The sequence below is a fragment of the Sorghum bicolor genome, chromosome 9 (genome assembly GCF_000003195.3).
Source record: "Sorghum bicolor cultivar BTx623 chromosome 9, Sorghum_bicolor_NCBIv3, whole genome shotgun sequence".
Taxonomy (NCBI): Eukaryota; Viridiplantae; Streptophyta; class Magnoliopsida; order Poales; family Poaceae; genus Sorghum; species Sorghum bicolor.
In genome coordinates, this window is record NC_012878.2 from 48,022,732 (window position 1) to 48,038,149 (window position 15,418).

Genomic DNA, 15,418 nt, shown 5'->3' on the forward strand with positions numbered 1-15,418 from the left:
GTGGACAATGCCTTGGATGGACACAGACAATTGGGAGACAGGGGACTCCTACCTAGGTACAAGGCGGCTAAACATCTTGTGGCTGATTGCCCCAACAAGGAAAAGAGCTCCAAGGATGAGAACATCAAGTCCATGAAGGACAATGAAGGCAAAAAAATAACTTTCAAGAAGAAGAAGAAGGGTCATGTTTTATTGTGTTGAGTTGGACACCGATGCGTCGAGTGATAGGGAATACTAAAAGCAATCTAAGTTACTCGTCAATATTATCATCAGTAGGATTCCTTGTATCATCGACACTCGCCTTATATCATCGACACTCCCTCATAATGCTTCAGGGATAAGGGCCCAAAGGTATAGGAGCCTTCTAAGGAGGAATATATTGAGCTATTGCAAGAGGCTCATTATCTCATGAATAAGAAAAAAAAAGGAAAAAACAATGAGTTGTGCAAGAGCCAAGAGACACAAGATGTCTAATTGGAGGAAAAATAGAAAAATATACATTTCAAACCTTGCGGTGAAATGTGACACCCGCACTCGACATGACGTCATCACAGACCTAGACCCGAAGACACACACGGATCCGATGTACGTTGCACCTGTACATGCAACCTATAGGGGGGGCGTCCGTGGGCACCCGCACTTTGTGGGTGCGATTGCCATCACTAAATGGGGGTGGGGTTCACAGTGCAACTACACTACTAAGCCTTTTAATCTACTCTAGTAAGGGTGCAATAATCACAACTAAGGTGAAATTAATTAAAGTAGTATACTACTAAGAAATGACATATTTTGACGGTATACAAATCTTAATTTTGTCTTTTTGGTGGTATATATCTAACAACTAATTCTTTTGATTGTATGGATATTTTCTCTTTAGAGCATGTTTGGATTGGAGAATTTTTTTATGAATTTCAAAAGAATTCAATTTCTAAGTTTTGCTTACGTCACATTGTTTTCTTTTTTAGAAAATATGTCCTCTTTTCTTTGTGAAAGGGAGGAAATAAAACATCCGCTCCAAGCTCGTATTTTTGGTACATGTGAATGGAGGAATGAGCAAGTACTTATTCACTATAATAGAGGAATAAGCATGTTCTTGTATTCCTCTTTTTCAAACAGTTGTTGCTATAGAAAATCCTATTCCTATGTTTTCAATCCTCTATTTTATACTTACATTCTTGTATTTTTCCCCTCTACTTTACATTCCTCTATACCGACCTTAGAGCATCTTTAAGAGACTTTCTATATTCTTCCTAAATACTAGGAATAAAGATTTTGGTGAAAAATTATCCTCCAACAATTTATCTAAATGGTTATCCAAATATATGCATCTTCTATTTTAGATTTGTCGCTGGCCAAATATAGAAGACGAGAATGGTTCTCTAGAGTACGTATGAGATATAGAAAAACTGTTAGAGAATGAAAAGATATAGAAAAACTATTTTTATACAAATAATTTTTTAAATGATGATTTAGTTAGAGAGAGAAATTTAGAAAGAATATTGAAGATGCTCTTAGGCTTTAACGATTTATCTAAATGGTTATCCAAATATATGTATCTTCTATCTTGGATTTTTCGCTGGCTAAATATAAAAGATGAGAATGGTTCTCTAAAGTACGTATGAGATATAGAAAAACTGTTAGAGAATGAAAAGATATAGAAAAACTATTTTTATACAAATAACTTTTTAAATGATGATTTAGTCAGAGAGTGAAATTTAGAAAGAATATTGAAGATGCTCTTAGGCTTTATAATAACACCAAAAATAAAAGCAACAAATATCAAATGCCATAGCAGCATGGCTGGTGTTTCTCTTGGATCCAAAGCTGACCGATACAGTGCCCGTCGATCTTGGTGAACCCTATTCGAGGGTTTCTTTCGTTCCCTGTCGTGTTGGATCCCACCACAACCCTTCTTCTCCGTTCCGGTTCCCGACCAGGCCTCGAAAGGAAAAGGCTCTTCCCGGCCTCGCCGGCTCACCGCCCCCGCCGCGCACGCCATGGACTTCTCGGAACAGGACGTCGACGTCTTCGGCGAGGACTACGACGTCCACGACGGCGGCGCCGAGGCCGAGGCCGACGGCGGCGGGGACTCGTCGGGCTCCTCCTCCCCGTCCTCGTCCTCGTCGTCCTCTGCCGCCGCGTCCTCCTCATCCTCAAGTGGCGGCTCAAGCCGTAGCAGCAGCGGCGGCGCTGCCGGTGAGGGCGAGGATGGCGCCGACGAGGGGGACGGTGAGGAATACGATTCGTCCAACCTCACAGCCGCGAGGGGCGCTGGCGCCGCCGGCTACCGGGACGATGAGAAGGGGGATTATGAGGACGAGGAGGTAGAGGAGAGAGATTTGTTCGGCTCAGACAACGAAGAGTACGTCAGAACCCCGGCGCGCAGCAACTACCTAGTCCCAGGTCCGCCTCTCGTCAATACTAAAGTTGGGTACCAATGCCCTAGAGTCAGTTTCTAGATTGAATAGTAGTTGCTTCTGTGTTGCTATTGAATTAGCTAGGAGGCCGATACTGAATCCTGCCAAGTTTATCCAATGGTTTTGTTGTGAGTAGGTTGTTCGTATTGTTTTGTAAGATGGGGTGCACTTTGGCATTGTACATTTTTCCACTTAAAGATGTGTAAATGGTGAATCCTTCAGTCTCCGTGATTCTTTGCTTGTTTCTTTCTCATCAACTTTCCTCAGGTGTAATGTGCGAGGTTTATTGTAGGTTATGGACCTTTGCCTTCTGACCTTTTGTTATTATTAGGTTTTTTTCTTTTGTTCAACATAGTATTTTAACATATCAGTAGGCATAGTTTTAGTTCAAACCATTTAATGCAAAAAGTATCTGCCACAAAGTTGGATAGAAGTTTGTTGGGAAGCATACGTCTAGTCATTTTCATTTCCAACTTTCATACAACTGTAAACTCTGAAGAATACTGCCTTTGCGAAATGAATTCTCAAAGCCTTTTCTAGGTGAATAATACCAGCTCACGAAAGACATGAACTCTGAAGTTTTTACTCAAGGATCACAACTGGAGTGAAATCACAATTATAATGTAGTGAATAGTTACAGCTTTGAGCATATGGTATACATCTTCTCATCAAGAACCTCCCTGAAAGTTACTACACGTTTCTTTTGTGGGGTTATGCTGACAGAGGTATAGCAGTGGACACCAAAAGCTTTGTATGTGACAACTCAAATTCTGCTGTTTAAATGCCCATTCAACCTATCAATACTCTGTTATAGGACCCTTGCTTTATGAGAAAGAATGTGATGAATGAACTGATTTTTTTTCCATGGGCAAGATACTTTATATTTTGGGGGCATAATGCAACTAATGCTTTTAAAAGCTTGAGTGGATTTGGATTGAAAGGTGGAAGTATTAATACTTCAGTTAATCATGGGTAATTTCTTGCAGTGCTTCCTGCGATACGGAACACTAATAATCATTCCCGAGGAGGCTTCGGAGGACGAGGTGGTAGAGGCCCACCACTTCTTCCAAGGCCAGGAGGCCATCCAGGGCGACATAACTTTGGTTATGGGAGATTTGGGAATGGGCGTCATGTTGAAGGTTTAGTTTCAGACATGAAGCTTAATAAGAGCGAAGAAACATTGTCTAGAAAAGCTGTTACTTTTCAAGAGGTATGTAGTGTTATCATGTTCATTTCATCTTCTGATTGTTACTCTTCTGTGTGGAATCATGTTCTTTGTCTCTCATGCAGCCTTGTGAGATTGCATGCTTAAGTCGTGTTGATGGTGGAGAGGTGTATTTTGATGATCGCAGCTTGGTAAGACCTTGGAGTTGCTAACTGGCATTGTTTTCTCTTCCTGCACAGTAAATAGCTGCTAAAAATGTCTACGTTATTAGCTTTTCTTGTCATGTTAGATGTTGTTCTAACGTCCTTTATGTTTTCTAGAGGCTCTTCAAACGTGAAATCTGTGATTACGTTGGTGCAGATCTCAATAAAGGATTCGAGACATTTATAGAGAAGAGAGGTACATTCTTTTTGTAACTCATGTTCTTCTTCTCTGCATCATTGATATTTACTACTATTATTGTATTAGTGTATGAATCTGTTGCTGTCTGCACCTTGCATATTTTTTCAATTAATTAATATGATATATTGCTTAAATTGGATGGACTACTTCTTAGGCCATATGCATAGTAGTAACATAGAGAATACAAGTAGAAGTTGTTTCAAATAGTAGAGAAAAGGGAGGGGAAAACTCAATTCAGTTTTCTCCTTTTGCATTCTACATATGGATCCTGAAAAAGCAGTAATTCTGCTATTGGAAGTTAGTCTTTTCTTTTTAAAATTGTCGCATCTGAGGGTTTTGCTTCATGATGAATGTGGTTCAATACTTCAATGTCAGATTTGGGTTCTGAAGGATTTGGCGATCTACTCGCATGCATACGAAATTCCAACATACTTCTTCAGCATACTATACATTTTGTGGTAACGTTACATTGGTGCCAATCTTGTATTTGTTACCTTACTAAAATTTCTTAGACATGGTGATAATATATGCTCTTCTTGCAGACATACCGCAACAATCTTAACAAGGTATCATTCACCTACTGTAAACTGTCTAAAACTTCTTTTCCCCTTCCTGTTATTTACATTTTTAGTGAATTTTCAATAAAGCATTGATGTATGGTGCTTCCAGTGCAAATTGTCTGAAGGACCACATGTTTTTTGTAGCCTACCTTTTTTAACTTGCATTTCTAATCACTCACTCACATAATATTTTTTTAATTTTTTATACGCTTCTATTCTGTAAGACCAATATAACAACTTATATTTTATCATCAGATATTGGCCACTGCTTACCTAAGAGAACCATGGAAGATGGGCGTTCATAAAAGAAAGGGTGTTGTATACCTTGATGTTCATAAGCTCCCTGAAAGACCAAAAAGTGAAGTGGAGCGTAGGAGGTGATTCTCTGCCCTCCGCATTATATTTTGTCCCCCTGCATGTACAGAGTAGATGATGATGGTATGGCATATAGTGTGCTTGCTGAAAATAGAAGGTTCTGTAACAAAGAAATTTGTCAAAAGTTAGGGTGCATTTGATAGGGATTCTCCAAACTGATTCTCTCCAAACACAGGAGAATCCCTACCAAACAAAAACTTGTTTTCTGAAGAGAAACAAGAAAATTCTTACAAAATGGTTCACGAATTTAGAGACAATTAGAAGTGTTTCTTGGTACAAAAGTCAGGAACCAGAAAAACCTGTTTCTCAGGAAACAGAATCAGTTTCTCAGGAGTCTCCCTGAGAAACCGAATCCTTGCCTATTATAGCTTTAGTGTATATAAATATGTTGATTGAGTTTGTGCAGGTGTCATGTGGTGATTCAGCACATGAGTAACTATGTTGACATTCATGAAACCAGAAACCAGAAAAACTTTGTAAATGCAAAACTATTGCCCTGTTTCGTCATAATTTCATGACCCTGATTTGGTTTGTTGCCATATTTGCCATGTGACCAAGGTTCCAAAAGGCGCTAGGCAGGTGCCAGGCCACTGATTAGCGCCTAGGACGCTTGGCAGGTGCCAGGCCACTGATTAGCACCTAGGACGCTTAAGCGGAGATTAGACGCGATTAAACGTTTGTTCTTTTTTTTTTGTTGCCGGGGTGTGCTTAAATGCATCACAGATTCAGACTAGCCTTATTACAACAGGCCAATCAAGCCAGCAGTGGTATTTCCCTTGGCCCAGAAGATATTAAGAGGCTCAGGCCCATTAAAAACCCTACACCCTAGCCTTGTCCACTCCCATTCTATTCCCTTCCTGTCTCCCTCCCAGGAGCAGCTAGCCGCATGCCCGCACAGGTCTCCGCCTGCAAAGCCTCAAGGTCTAGGGCACTAGGGAGGTGCGCCTGGGGTGGCAGGGCCACGCTACACTAGTGGCTACTTGAGGAGGAGTTGGTGCTCGAGATTCTCCTTGCTGCTGGCACAAACGCAAGATGTGACGGCTGCAGCCACAGCGCAAGAAGATCTCTGTTTCTTTGCACGCCGCTGCCCAATGTGCTCGCGCATGCTCCTGTTGCTCGCCTCTGCATGAGCTAGCTTTCTTTCCTCCTGATTCCACGCCACTTACCCGTTTGCTGGCATTTCATTTGACGCCTATGGCCTAGGCGAGGGGCCAGGGCTCTGTTTAGCACCTAACTGCGCCTAGCTATGCATTTAATTGTGTTTTTTTGAACGCTGCTTGTGACACAATAACATATAGTTATTTGAAATTTTAATACTTAGCGCGAAGTTTGGAAATTTGGGGAAGATGTAAATTCGAATCTCAAATCATTCTTAATACTAAATGTGTTGAATACTAGTACAATAAATGTTTCATGAAAACTTTAGTTATATATCTAATAATATAGTTTTCATATGGCCAAGTAGATAGTTTTCGCCTTGTTCAGATTTTTGTGGACCATTTAAAAAGGATGGAGTGATTTTGATAATCTGAGCATTGGAGATTGGACAAGGTGGGAAATATAAAAAGATAAGCGGCTCATTTGCATTCTAGTTTGATAGGCCAGCCGTGTTCAAGGAACCAAGTACATACCCTATTTATGATGTACACACACACATTGATTCCTGGTTATTTTGTCTGTTGATGTTCTGCCAAATTAGCTTATTAGCAGTGGCTTAATGATAATCCAAACCACAATAATACTGATGAACCTGTATTTTCTCCCCTCTACATTTGATTCCCAGATGTTATTGGGGCTATTCTTTTGAAAATCTTGCCACTGAGAACTCATTCAGCGACGATGGAAGAGGTATTGATGCAAATGTAGAGTTTTGTTCTGTAATAAAGACAAAATTGGGTGCCCATCGCATTGTCATGGGTGCTGAGATGGACTGCTGTGATGCAACTGATGATGGCAGGCGGTTCTATGTGGAGTTGAAAACAAGCAGAGAGGTTTTTTTTGCATGAATTTTTAAGCTCTGCTCTCACTTTTTTTAAAAAAGGAAAGAATAATAAGATTATGTCCTTGAACTTGATGTTTAACAGCTGGAGTACCATACAGTGGAAGCATATGAGAAAGAAAAGCTACTTAGATTTTGGGTAATTCATCCTCTCTTTCGCAGTGTGAAATTTTATTTTGGATAGTAGTGAGTGATAACTTAGCAATTTTGTTACAAGTTTGTCCACTATGTCGTTTCAGCAACTTAGGGTTTTGTTAGATTTCAGAAGGTATAACTTATTATTATCCTCAAAATATTGACTTTCTTTACTTATTTTAATGTTGTAGATTCAATCGTTCCTTGCTGGTGTTCCTTATGTTGTTGTGGGATTCAGGTATTATTCACCTTTTATCATGTTCTCTACATTATGATGGGTACTAAACTTTGTTACTTGCTCTTTTGCAAACTCATCTGACTGCTGAAGTTAAATCTTGTTGATATGATTATATATGCAAAATCTTTTGCCAATTGTAGCATTGAGTGTTGATACCTCTCCGTTTATGTTATAGATACATTATTAATTAATGCGACATTTCATACTGATCTGTGTGGTTGGTCTTATACAGTAATTGCTATGGAGTACTATCATTTTTTATTGCTGTTGCTATCGATTATACCTTTTTTGTTGTATATGTAACACATTGTTTGCTATAAGACGGTAAGACTGAATTCCTTGCCTACCATGAGTTTTCAATCACCTGAGTTCTAATGCTACCACATGTATCTAATGCTTCCAATGAAATATGTACATGTGGTGTTCCATACCAGTTTAAACTATTCCAAATTTTGCTCTGCGCTTCTTTTGTCCTGTAGGAATGATGCTGGCATACTTGTACGAACGGAAAGACTAAGAACCAAAGATATTACACAAAAGGTGAAGGCAAAGAACTACTGGCAGGTACTTCAAACAATTTTCCACTATGTATCAGCAGTGCAAGAATCTAGCAACGCTGAGCTAATTTGTGAAGCATAAATGTGAAAGTTATGTACACATTTTTCTGGTACACTACCTATTTTAAACACTTTAAGATGAGGTGTCATTTTTTTTGTGGAAAGTTGAGATACCAAAGGATTTCCTCCAAATTAGATTTGTTTAATTAAATAAATAGAAATTTGCAGTTACTTTCATGCATCCAAATTGTAATATGGCTTTGAATACCTGTAACGATTTCTCTGTACTTTAGGGTGGCGTTTGCCTGGCCTTTGCCGATGAGGTCTTATGCTGGTTATATGGGACTGTCAGAGAGAGTAAGAATTTATTCACCTCCAAGTAGTTGCATTTTAACTTGGCAACTTTTGGATTTTTGTTCCTGTGTTCATAATGTTGACCTCTCATTCATGAGCATTTTCACTCATGTTATTGTTTATCCCTTGTATTACAGATGAAGACTATGTTCTTCAATTTGTACATCCATTTAACCGCCTGGAACTTATACGAGCCCAGTCCCCCTGTCCAGAAGCCATAACGTTGCATGTGCAGCAGCTCTCAGTCTCAGGTGCAGCAGACTAGATTCTAGTAGTGACCTGGGCGGGGACTACTTGCCTTGGAGAAAGATCCACAGGCTCCAATTCTAGCAGCAGCACTGAAAAATGGTTTGGTTGATCTGACAACTTACTCAACCCCAATTACCAGGCGGATGTGCTGATGCATCGAGAACTAATGAGATCGATCACTGGTTTAGCCACATCCATGGTTTACTCTGTTGAGTGACCAAAGAGATTTTGAATCCATCAAACATGTATTTCGATTGTAACATTATTACATCATAAACCATACGGATAGCTAATAGTGCTGTGCTACTAGTTTGTGCCACAAATCCTGTAAACTTCAACAAGGGATGAATTTTATTAAACATCCATAGTCTTTGTAAGTCAACATATAAACAGAACTTTTCGTACGCTAGAGTTTTGAAATAACAAATTACATTAGTGACGATTGGAATGGTGAATGCTCGCAAGCCATTGTGGGTTGCAATGTGAACCTGCTGTAATACGAGCTTTAAAGGTCAAGTTTCTGTATTGTTTCTTCACCCACTCCGTTACCCATGCCTTAGCCACCCACGCCCGTCGGTGGTCGCTAGCGCGAGACGTCAGAGTAAGCTGGAGTCTGGAGCCCATGCTATTGCTTAGCAGCACCGGGGAACGGGAACATGGCTGCTAAATCCATGACCCTGTGCGCAGCTTGGCATCCTACCGTGTGCCTGCAGTCTCTTCTTCAATAGCCGATCCTTTCTATTAGGGCAGCCACAACCCGCAACAAGTTGATATGCGCTGTCTTAGCAAAACCATGTAAGCGAGTAAACTGTCGTTGTGCGAGCGTTGTTACAGACCTTTTCATGATGCGTGAGGCCTATCTATATGCATTTGTCTTCTTCCCACGCTTTCTAGCTTGGAGACGAAGGGGAGAAATTGATTAAAAAACTAACAGTTGGGTCCCATGAAGTTTTAGGCAGTTTACAAGCGTGAGTTTGTTGCATGGCTTAGAGCAAGTACAATAACCAGTCATTTCATAAGAAGGAGATGGAACCCCCAAGTGGTTTGCTGAAGGTAAATGTTGATGGTGTATTCAGGGAATCAGATAAAAATGGAGGTTGGGGTTATGTTGTCCACGACGAATGGGGCGAAGTGATTCAATCAAAAGTGTGTCGTATGCTATCAATTCGTTGCATATAGAGCTCACGACGTGCCTAGAAGGAGTGAAGGTAGCTTTGTCCATTGGTGCAAATAATTTCATATTAGAAACTGACGCTCAACAGGCGGTTTGGGCACTACGGGGCGATGATTTTAGACTAGCTGTGGTGGGTGGCATAGTCCATGAGCTAAAAGATCTGGTGGCGGAAAGTTCTGGTTCCATTGCAACTAAATATGCTCCACGTGATTGTAACAGGGTGATAGGCAGCAAAAGTAATGACTTGGCACCAATGGTGTTTGCCAGAGTGTCAAGTTGTATATGTTTTTGGTGTCGGACGATTTAGCCAACTTGGTTGGGTAATAGAATGCGAATTCCTATATAAAAAAACCCAACGTAATGCCCAATAGCTCAGCACTCTCGATCACATGGAAGAGAGAGAGGGAAGAATAAACAAGCTAGCTTGGTGCTGCATGAGTCGATCGACATATCATAAATGCCAATGCAACTCAACAACTTTTGCATGTGATGGTCCTAATATACAACGAAGTGGCACAAGGTGATAGGAGGAGATAAAATTACACAAAAGAAAGTGGAGACCATGAGAAAAAAAACATATAGAAGGGATGAGCCAAGTTAAAGTCTGTTATTATACAACAGCTACACATTCCTTACATGTCTTATCTAATAGCCAAGACCTTGGCTCAACTATTAACCTTGCTCTTATCTTTTGGGCCACTTTTCGGTTGATGAAGCTACCACGCAGGCTATATAACATTATATTGTCTATTACGGTTGCGGATGCCCTTAGAACTAAGAGTTGACTATACTTTACTTGTGAAACTAAGCAAATATCATTTTATTTAGTTAGGTACTTTAATTTAGACTATTAATAAGATTTATTGATTCGAGGGATTTGGATGGATTGACTCTAATTTTAGCCTCTAGCCAATTACATTTAGAAGCAGACCTAAATTTGCAAAAAATACAAGATGGTTGACCAAAGAAAGGTGTATAGGAATGTAACGTTGAAGAAATTGTGCACCAAACACCTTGCTATGAGGCACCTTGGATTAAGTTCAATTATTATGGTTCTGTGTTTAGTTTGTAATCATCGTTACTCACTATAGTTTGCTGCCCAAAATGATATAATTTGTTTGAATTCTGACTTGGCAACATTCACATCAACCAAAAGGCGTACTGTAGCCTATAGGAATAGGACTGCGATGGTCAATGGTCATACGAGCGTGGTGAACAGACCGAGATCATACGAGCAGCCAATCACGCTGTTCAGAAAAAAAACTAGTACACGCCTCCCGCAGTCCCGCTGCCTGTCCGAAGAACATCTCGCTTCGAGGCTGCTGCAGCCCAAGCCGCCTCAAAGCGCGCAGATCAGAATCCTCCCCCTTCTCTTCGTGAGCCAGCAGGGAAGGAAGGAAGGAAGGAAGGAAGGGGAGCTAGCAGCACCGCGGGTAGGATGGGGGTAGGCGAGTGCAAGAGCAACGACTACGGCGCCGCCGCATACTGGGACGCCCGTTACTCCTCCGGCTCCCCAGCTTCCGCCGCCGCCGCCGCCGGCTGTGGGTTCTTCGACTGGTACCAGACGTACCCGGCGCTGCGGTCGCTCCTCCGCGCCCGCGTGCCGACCTCCTCCCGCGTCCTCATGCTCGGCTGCGGCAACTCCCGTACGTCTCCCTTCAGTCACACTACTTACAAGCTGCTGTTATTTGCATACTGTAGCTACTACGTTTCCCGTGCTTCACGGCTTTGCTATGCTAGCTAGAGCATGCAGCTTGGTGTTGCAGATTTGCAGTTCCCCACACGGGGCCCGAAATATCCAGCTGCTCTGAGATCGAACTAATTTGAGTTGCGTTTCAAATTGACAGCCATAGACATTTTAGATTCACCAGTTAATTTAAATGCTTATTTGTAGTCAGCTCAGAGCGTATGTTAGCATCCGTTGTGGTATTCCAATTGTGTATGCCTATGCTCAGTGCTCCCTTGACACCTCTTCTTCCATAAATTTTATTTATTAATTCATGTTGGCTGGCTCTGTCCTGCATTCCTGTGAGCTAGCTATGGTAAGCAATGTGGGCATAAAATCTCGAGGACACTGAAGTTATCTTGTAATTTGGCTGCCGAAGATTATTATTTTGGTACGTGCACTGACAATCAACTTCGTGATGCTACCTGATATTGTTCTTATGTTGATTTTGTCAGTTTTGTCAGAGGATATGGCGAAGGATGGTTATGAGGACATTGTAAACATAGACATTTCATCTGTGGTCATCGAGCAGATGAGAGAGAAACACAAGGAGATCACACAGCTAACATGTAGTGTTTGCTGATAGTTTCATCTACATAACTTGAGGCCTCTATGTTAGTCTATTGACTTGGTTTTCTTATGCTTTAAGATATGCAGATGGATATTAGGGACATGGGTTTCTTTGGTGATGAATCATTTGATTGTGTCCTTGATAAAGGTAAATTATTGGCATCACGTTTACTCTAAAGCCATTAAACTGAAATTGTTTCATTACTCTTTTTTTACGAATATCATACAAATCGATCCATTTTGTGCTACTTCATTTATGGGTTAGTTTGTTCAACCTTTCTCTTTAGGAACCATGGATGCTATGATGGTAAGCACTATCTACCAAGTGAACTACATATCAGCTTTCTGGTTAGGCATGTGTTGAGATCGGTATTGCTATAATTTTCCAGTGTGCTGATGATGCTCCTCATGGTGCTTCCAAAATGCTAGCAGAAGTGGCAAGGTTTAAGACATAAAAGTTTTCTTCACTCTTTGCTTATCAAATAATCTAGACTAGCTGATGCATCAGTTTTCCTGAACTTATGTATACTGTATATATTTGTGCAGGCTTCTGATGCCTCATGGGGTCTACCTGTTGGTACATCATCTGAGTTCAAAAGCCACTCTATTCCTGAATCCTAATGCGATTATTATATGAAGAGAGATTGTCTTTGGCAGATAACATATGGTGCTCCTAAGGAACGAGTCCCACTTTTGAACCAGTCCGGATGCAGCTGGAGTATTGCACTCTACATCATGCGTAAGTTTGAAACACTCTCCCTTCTGCCAGAGCACTCTGAACCTAGTCTGTTGTTTCTTATTACCTGCCCTCTGTTATGACTAGTAGCATGGGATCCTTATTTTTTAGGACACTAAATGATAAAAGTGAATATTCTTTTCATTCGCTTCTATTCATATCCGTAAAACTCAAAGGGTCTGATTGACTCCACGTATTATTAATGCACTGTATTAGTTATGCAACTTATCTGCATAAGGATACACAATTAGCTGTTGTTTGGTTCGTCTGAAAAGGAGGATGTAAAGTGTTATATGTGTTAGGTTCCATGCACGCCTTTGGCGTCTAGGGGTCATGGACTGACTATAGATCCTGTTCAATAAGTGGAACACATTAGCTGTCTGCTCTCCGGTTGGGCAGTAAGGGTTGGAGAAGGGCAATCACTCGTTCTTAAAACCAACATTCTTAAGTTAAGATCAAAAAGTCATGCGTAAAAGGGGGAGAGCTCTCCGTTCCTGGTTCTCCTATAACTGAATTCCCCGAAACCACAAGAATCCTTAGAATGGGATTCCAACTTAGCACCTTTTGTTTGGGATTTTGAGAAGAGAGAGCGGCGCGGGAAGGAGGGTGCATAGATAGATACGTAGGATTTGGCCAAATTGTGGGATGCAAGTTGGGTTTGGTTTGAGAACATGATAGCTTGCATATGGATTTGTGCATGTAAGAGCAATTCTAGTAGGAGCCCTCAAATTAGGGCCTCTACTTTTGATTTGAGCCACTTCCTATTTTTGAAGGCCTATTTTTTTACATCTACTCCAACAACACCCCTTGAATCCAAGCCCTCAAATCTATTCCACTAGACCCACTTCTCATTTTGTCCCATATCCAGCGTCATCCACTCCTCATTCTCTATGGGCAACACAGAGAGATTATGCCAGTGGAAGAGTCATTGCAAAGGGAACCGGGCACCCGTGCCCATTGTTCACCTAAACGACCGTTTAGACTATTTAAAAACGCCGTGTAAACGTTACACAGTGGTAAGCCGTTTCGTTTAATCATCTATTTAGCCCGTTTAATTGGTCGTTTAGCCCGTTTAATGGACTGTTTAGCCTGAATAATGGCTAAACTGAAGGTGACCGACTGTTTAGTGTTTAGCGTTTAGGAAAACAGCCCGTGCCAGGCCGACGAGGGTGGAGGTTCCTTGTGGAGGTGTGTCGAGCGTCGAGGTCCCTTGCTGTCAAGGGCGTTGAACCCTACGGTAGCTAGACCTCGGCTACGTAATTCGTAGCCGCGATCCGTCTTCTCCGGCGAGGTTTTGCCCCTCAGCCACAGGCTTAGGTTTTAGGAAGAGAGGAGGTTGGAGAATAACAATTCTTGCTTAATCTCAATGTCTCACGGGATACAGAATAAATAGGCCATTGGCCTAACAAACTAGGAAACTAATAATTTGGAAATAACTAATTGGAAATAACTCTCCTAAAATTAGGGGCTATCAATCTAGCCCCTATCCTCGGCCGGTTCCCCCTCGCGTGGGATGGATGCGCCCGCGTCTGCCGCTGCAGGCCGTGCCGAGGCCCTCATGAGGTCACGGGCCTGTCACTGACGTGTATACGTGTGGCTCCACATGACACTTGCCGAGAACCGCGGAGGTCCCTCACTGGGGAGCTACGTCGGGCAAGGACGAGAAAAGGGAGGAGCCACATTGAGGCGTATCCCCCGCCGGGGAAGGGACACTGGGCCAAGTTCTCTTGGCAGGGGAGCTACGTCAGGCCGACATGTGTCGGACAAGATCCCTCGCCAAAGAGCCGTGCTGGAGGTCGCCGCTAGGAGAGAGTTTGCCAGTGTAGAAGAGCTTGAGAAAAGGGCGGTGGCGGCGCAGGTTGGATGTGGAAGGCGCGGCTGCAATTCCGCATTGGGGGGGGGGGGGTGACGAGCACAACTGCCATTTGAGGGCTTAGAGTAGGGTCTCTGGGAATGAGGGGTGGGAGGGTGATTTAAGGGGCCTCTCAAATTTGTGTGTGTGTGTGGGGGGGGGGGTTCCTAGTAGGGGGTCTACTAGAGCTCGGTTTTTTGGTTATGACCCTTAATTTTTGTTTTAGAGCTCGAGTAAGGGCTCTACAAGAGTTGCACCAAACAGGGATGAATTGCACTACAAGGTTTGGATAAGGGGTTATGCAAGCAACCAATCAGACCCAAAAAGCATTTGAAATTTTCAAAAGATTCTTTGAATAATGAAAACACTTCTTATTGCAACAAACAATATTGAATGAAAAAAATTATAGCAAAAGCAAATGGATACCTTAATGCTGTACTTGTACAGACCTGACATCAGATCTATTCTTTTTGTTCACAGCCACACCTGGATACCTACTGAGAATGAGTGAAGGTGCTCCACAGCCTATCATGGAGGAAGTTACACTCACAGACGATGGGCAACTACCACCTGACTATGTTCTCAAAGATCCAGAGTCGCATTTCATTTATGTCTGTCACAAGTTGGCAGAGAAAGGGGCTAATTGCAGAGATACTGATCCAGGGGAAACAGCAAATTCAAATTAATTCATTCCCATCTTTAATTTAAATTAATTCATTCCCATCTTGAATTTTTGATTTTTTGTTTACTGCTGGGGGAGTTCGTTGCTGTATTGGCGTAGTCGGAGCTTGTGATTTTGTGTCCTGTGTTACCCTTCGTATGAATAATACATTACACCCTTCCGCTTGCACGAGAGCGATCAGTTAGGGTGTTTTGTTTGAGAAATGAGTTATTTATCATATTTTCATT

At 41.8% G+C, this 15,418-nt stretch overlaps 2 protein-coding genes across 2 annotated transcripts; both read left to right on the plus strand.

The window, feature by feature from the left end:
• LOC8085088 (decapping nuclease DXO homolog, chloroplastic) lies at window positions 1,822-8,858 on the plus strand. The gene is made up of 13 exons (XM_002439699.2): window positions 1,822-2,403; window positions 3,404-3,627; window positions 3,708-3,773; window positions 3,903-3,981; window positions 4,360-4,442; window positions 4,527-4,550; window positions 4,800-4,921; window positions 6,703-6,910; window positions 7,004-7,057; window positions 7,245-7,291; window positions 7,771-7,855; window positions 8,142-8,205; window positions 8,340-8,858. Exons 1-13 carry the CDS (start codon window positions 1,998-2,000, stop codon window positions 8,465-8,467), a joined length of 1,590 nt encoding a protein of 529 aa, XP_002439744.1. The 5' UTR covers window positions 1,822-1,997; the 3' UTR covers window positions 8,468-8,858.
• On the plus strand, window positions 10,929-15,416 carry LOC8076854 (methyltransferase-like protein 13). Its single transcript, XM_002439700.2, has 8 exons — window positions 10,929-11,271; window positions 11,807-11,920; window positions 12,001-12,069; window positions 12,209-12,228; window positions 12,311-12,363; window positions 12,468-12,498; window positions 12,579-12,660; window positions 14,990-15,416. Exons 1-8 carry the CDS (start codon window positions 11,064-11,066, stop codon window positions 15,193-15,195), a joined length of 783 nt encoding a protein of 260 aa, XP_002439745.2. The 5' UTR covers window positions 10,929-11,063; the 3' UTR covers window positions 15,196-15,416.

Coding starts and splice junctions, on each gene's coding strand:
- LOC8076854 (XM_002439700.2), top strand. CDS start 11,064: ATGGGGGTAGGCGAGTGCAAGAGCAACGACTACGGCGCCGCCGCATAC. Junction 11,272..11,806: donor GCTCGGCTGCGGCAACTCCC/GTACGTCTCCCT, acceptor TGATTTTGTCAG/TTTTGTCAGAGGATATGGCG. Junction 11,921..12,000: donor GGAGATCACACAGCTAACAT/GTAGTGTTTGCT, acceptor TTATGCTTTAAG/ATATGCAGATGGATATTAGG.
- LOC8085088 (XM_002439699.2), top strand. CDS start 1,998: ATGGACTTCTCGGAACAGGACGTCGACGTCTTCGGCGAGGACTACGAC. Junction 3,774..3,902: donor ATTTTGATGATCGCAGCTTG/GTAAGACCTTGG, acceptor TATGTTTTCTAG/AGGCTCTTCAAACGTGAAAT. Junction 3,982..4,359: donor GACATTTATAGAGAAGAGAG/GTACATTCTTTT, acceptor CTTCAATGTCAG/ATTTGGGTTCTGAAGGATTT.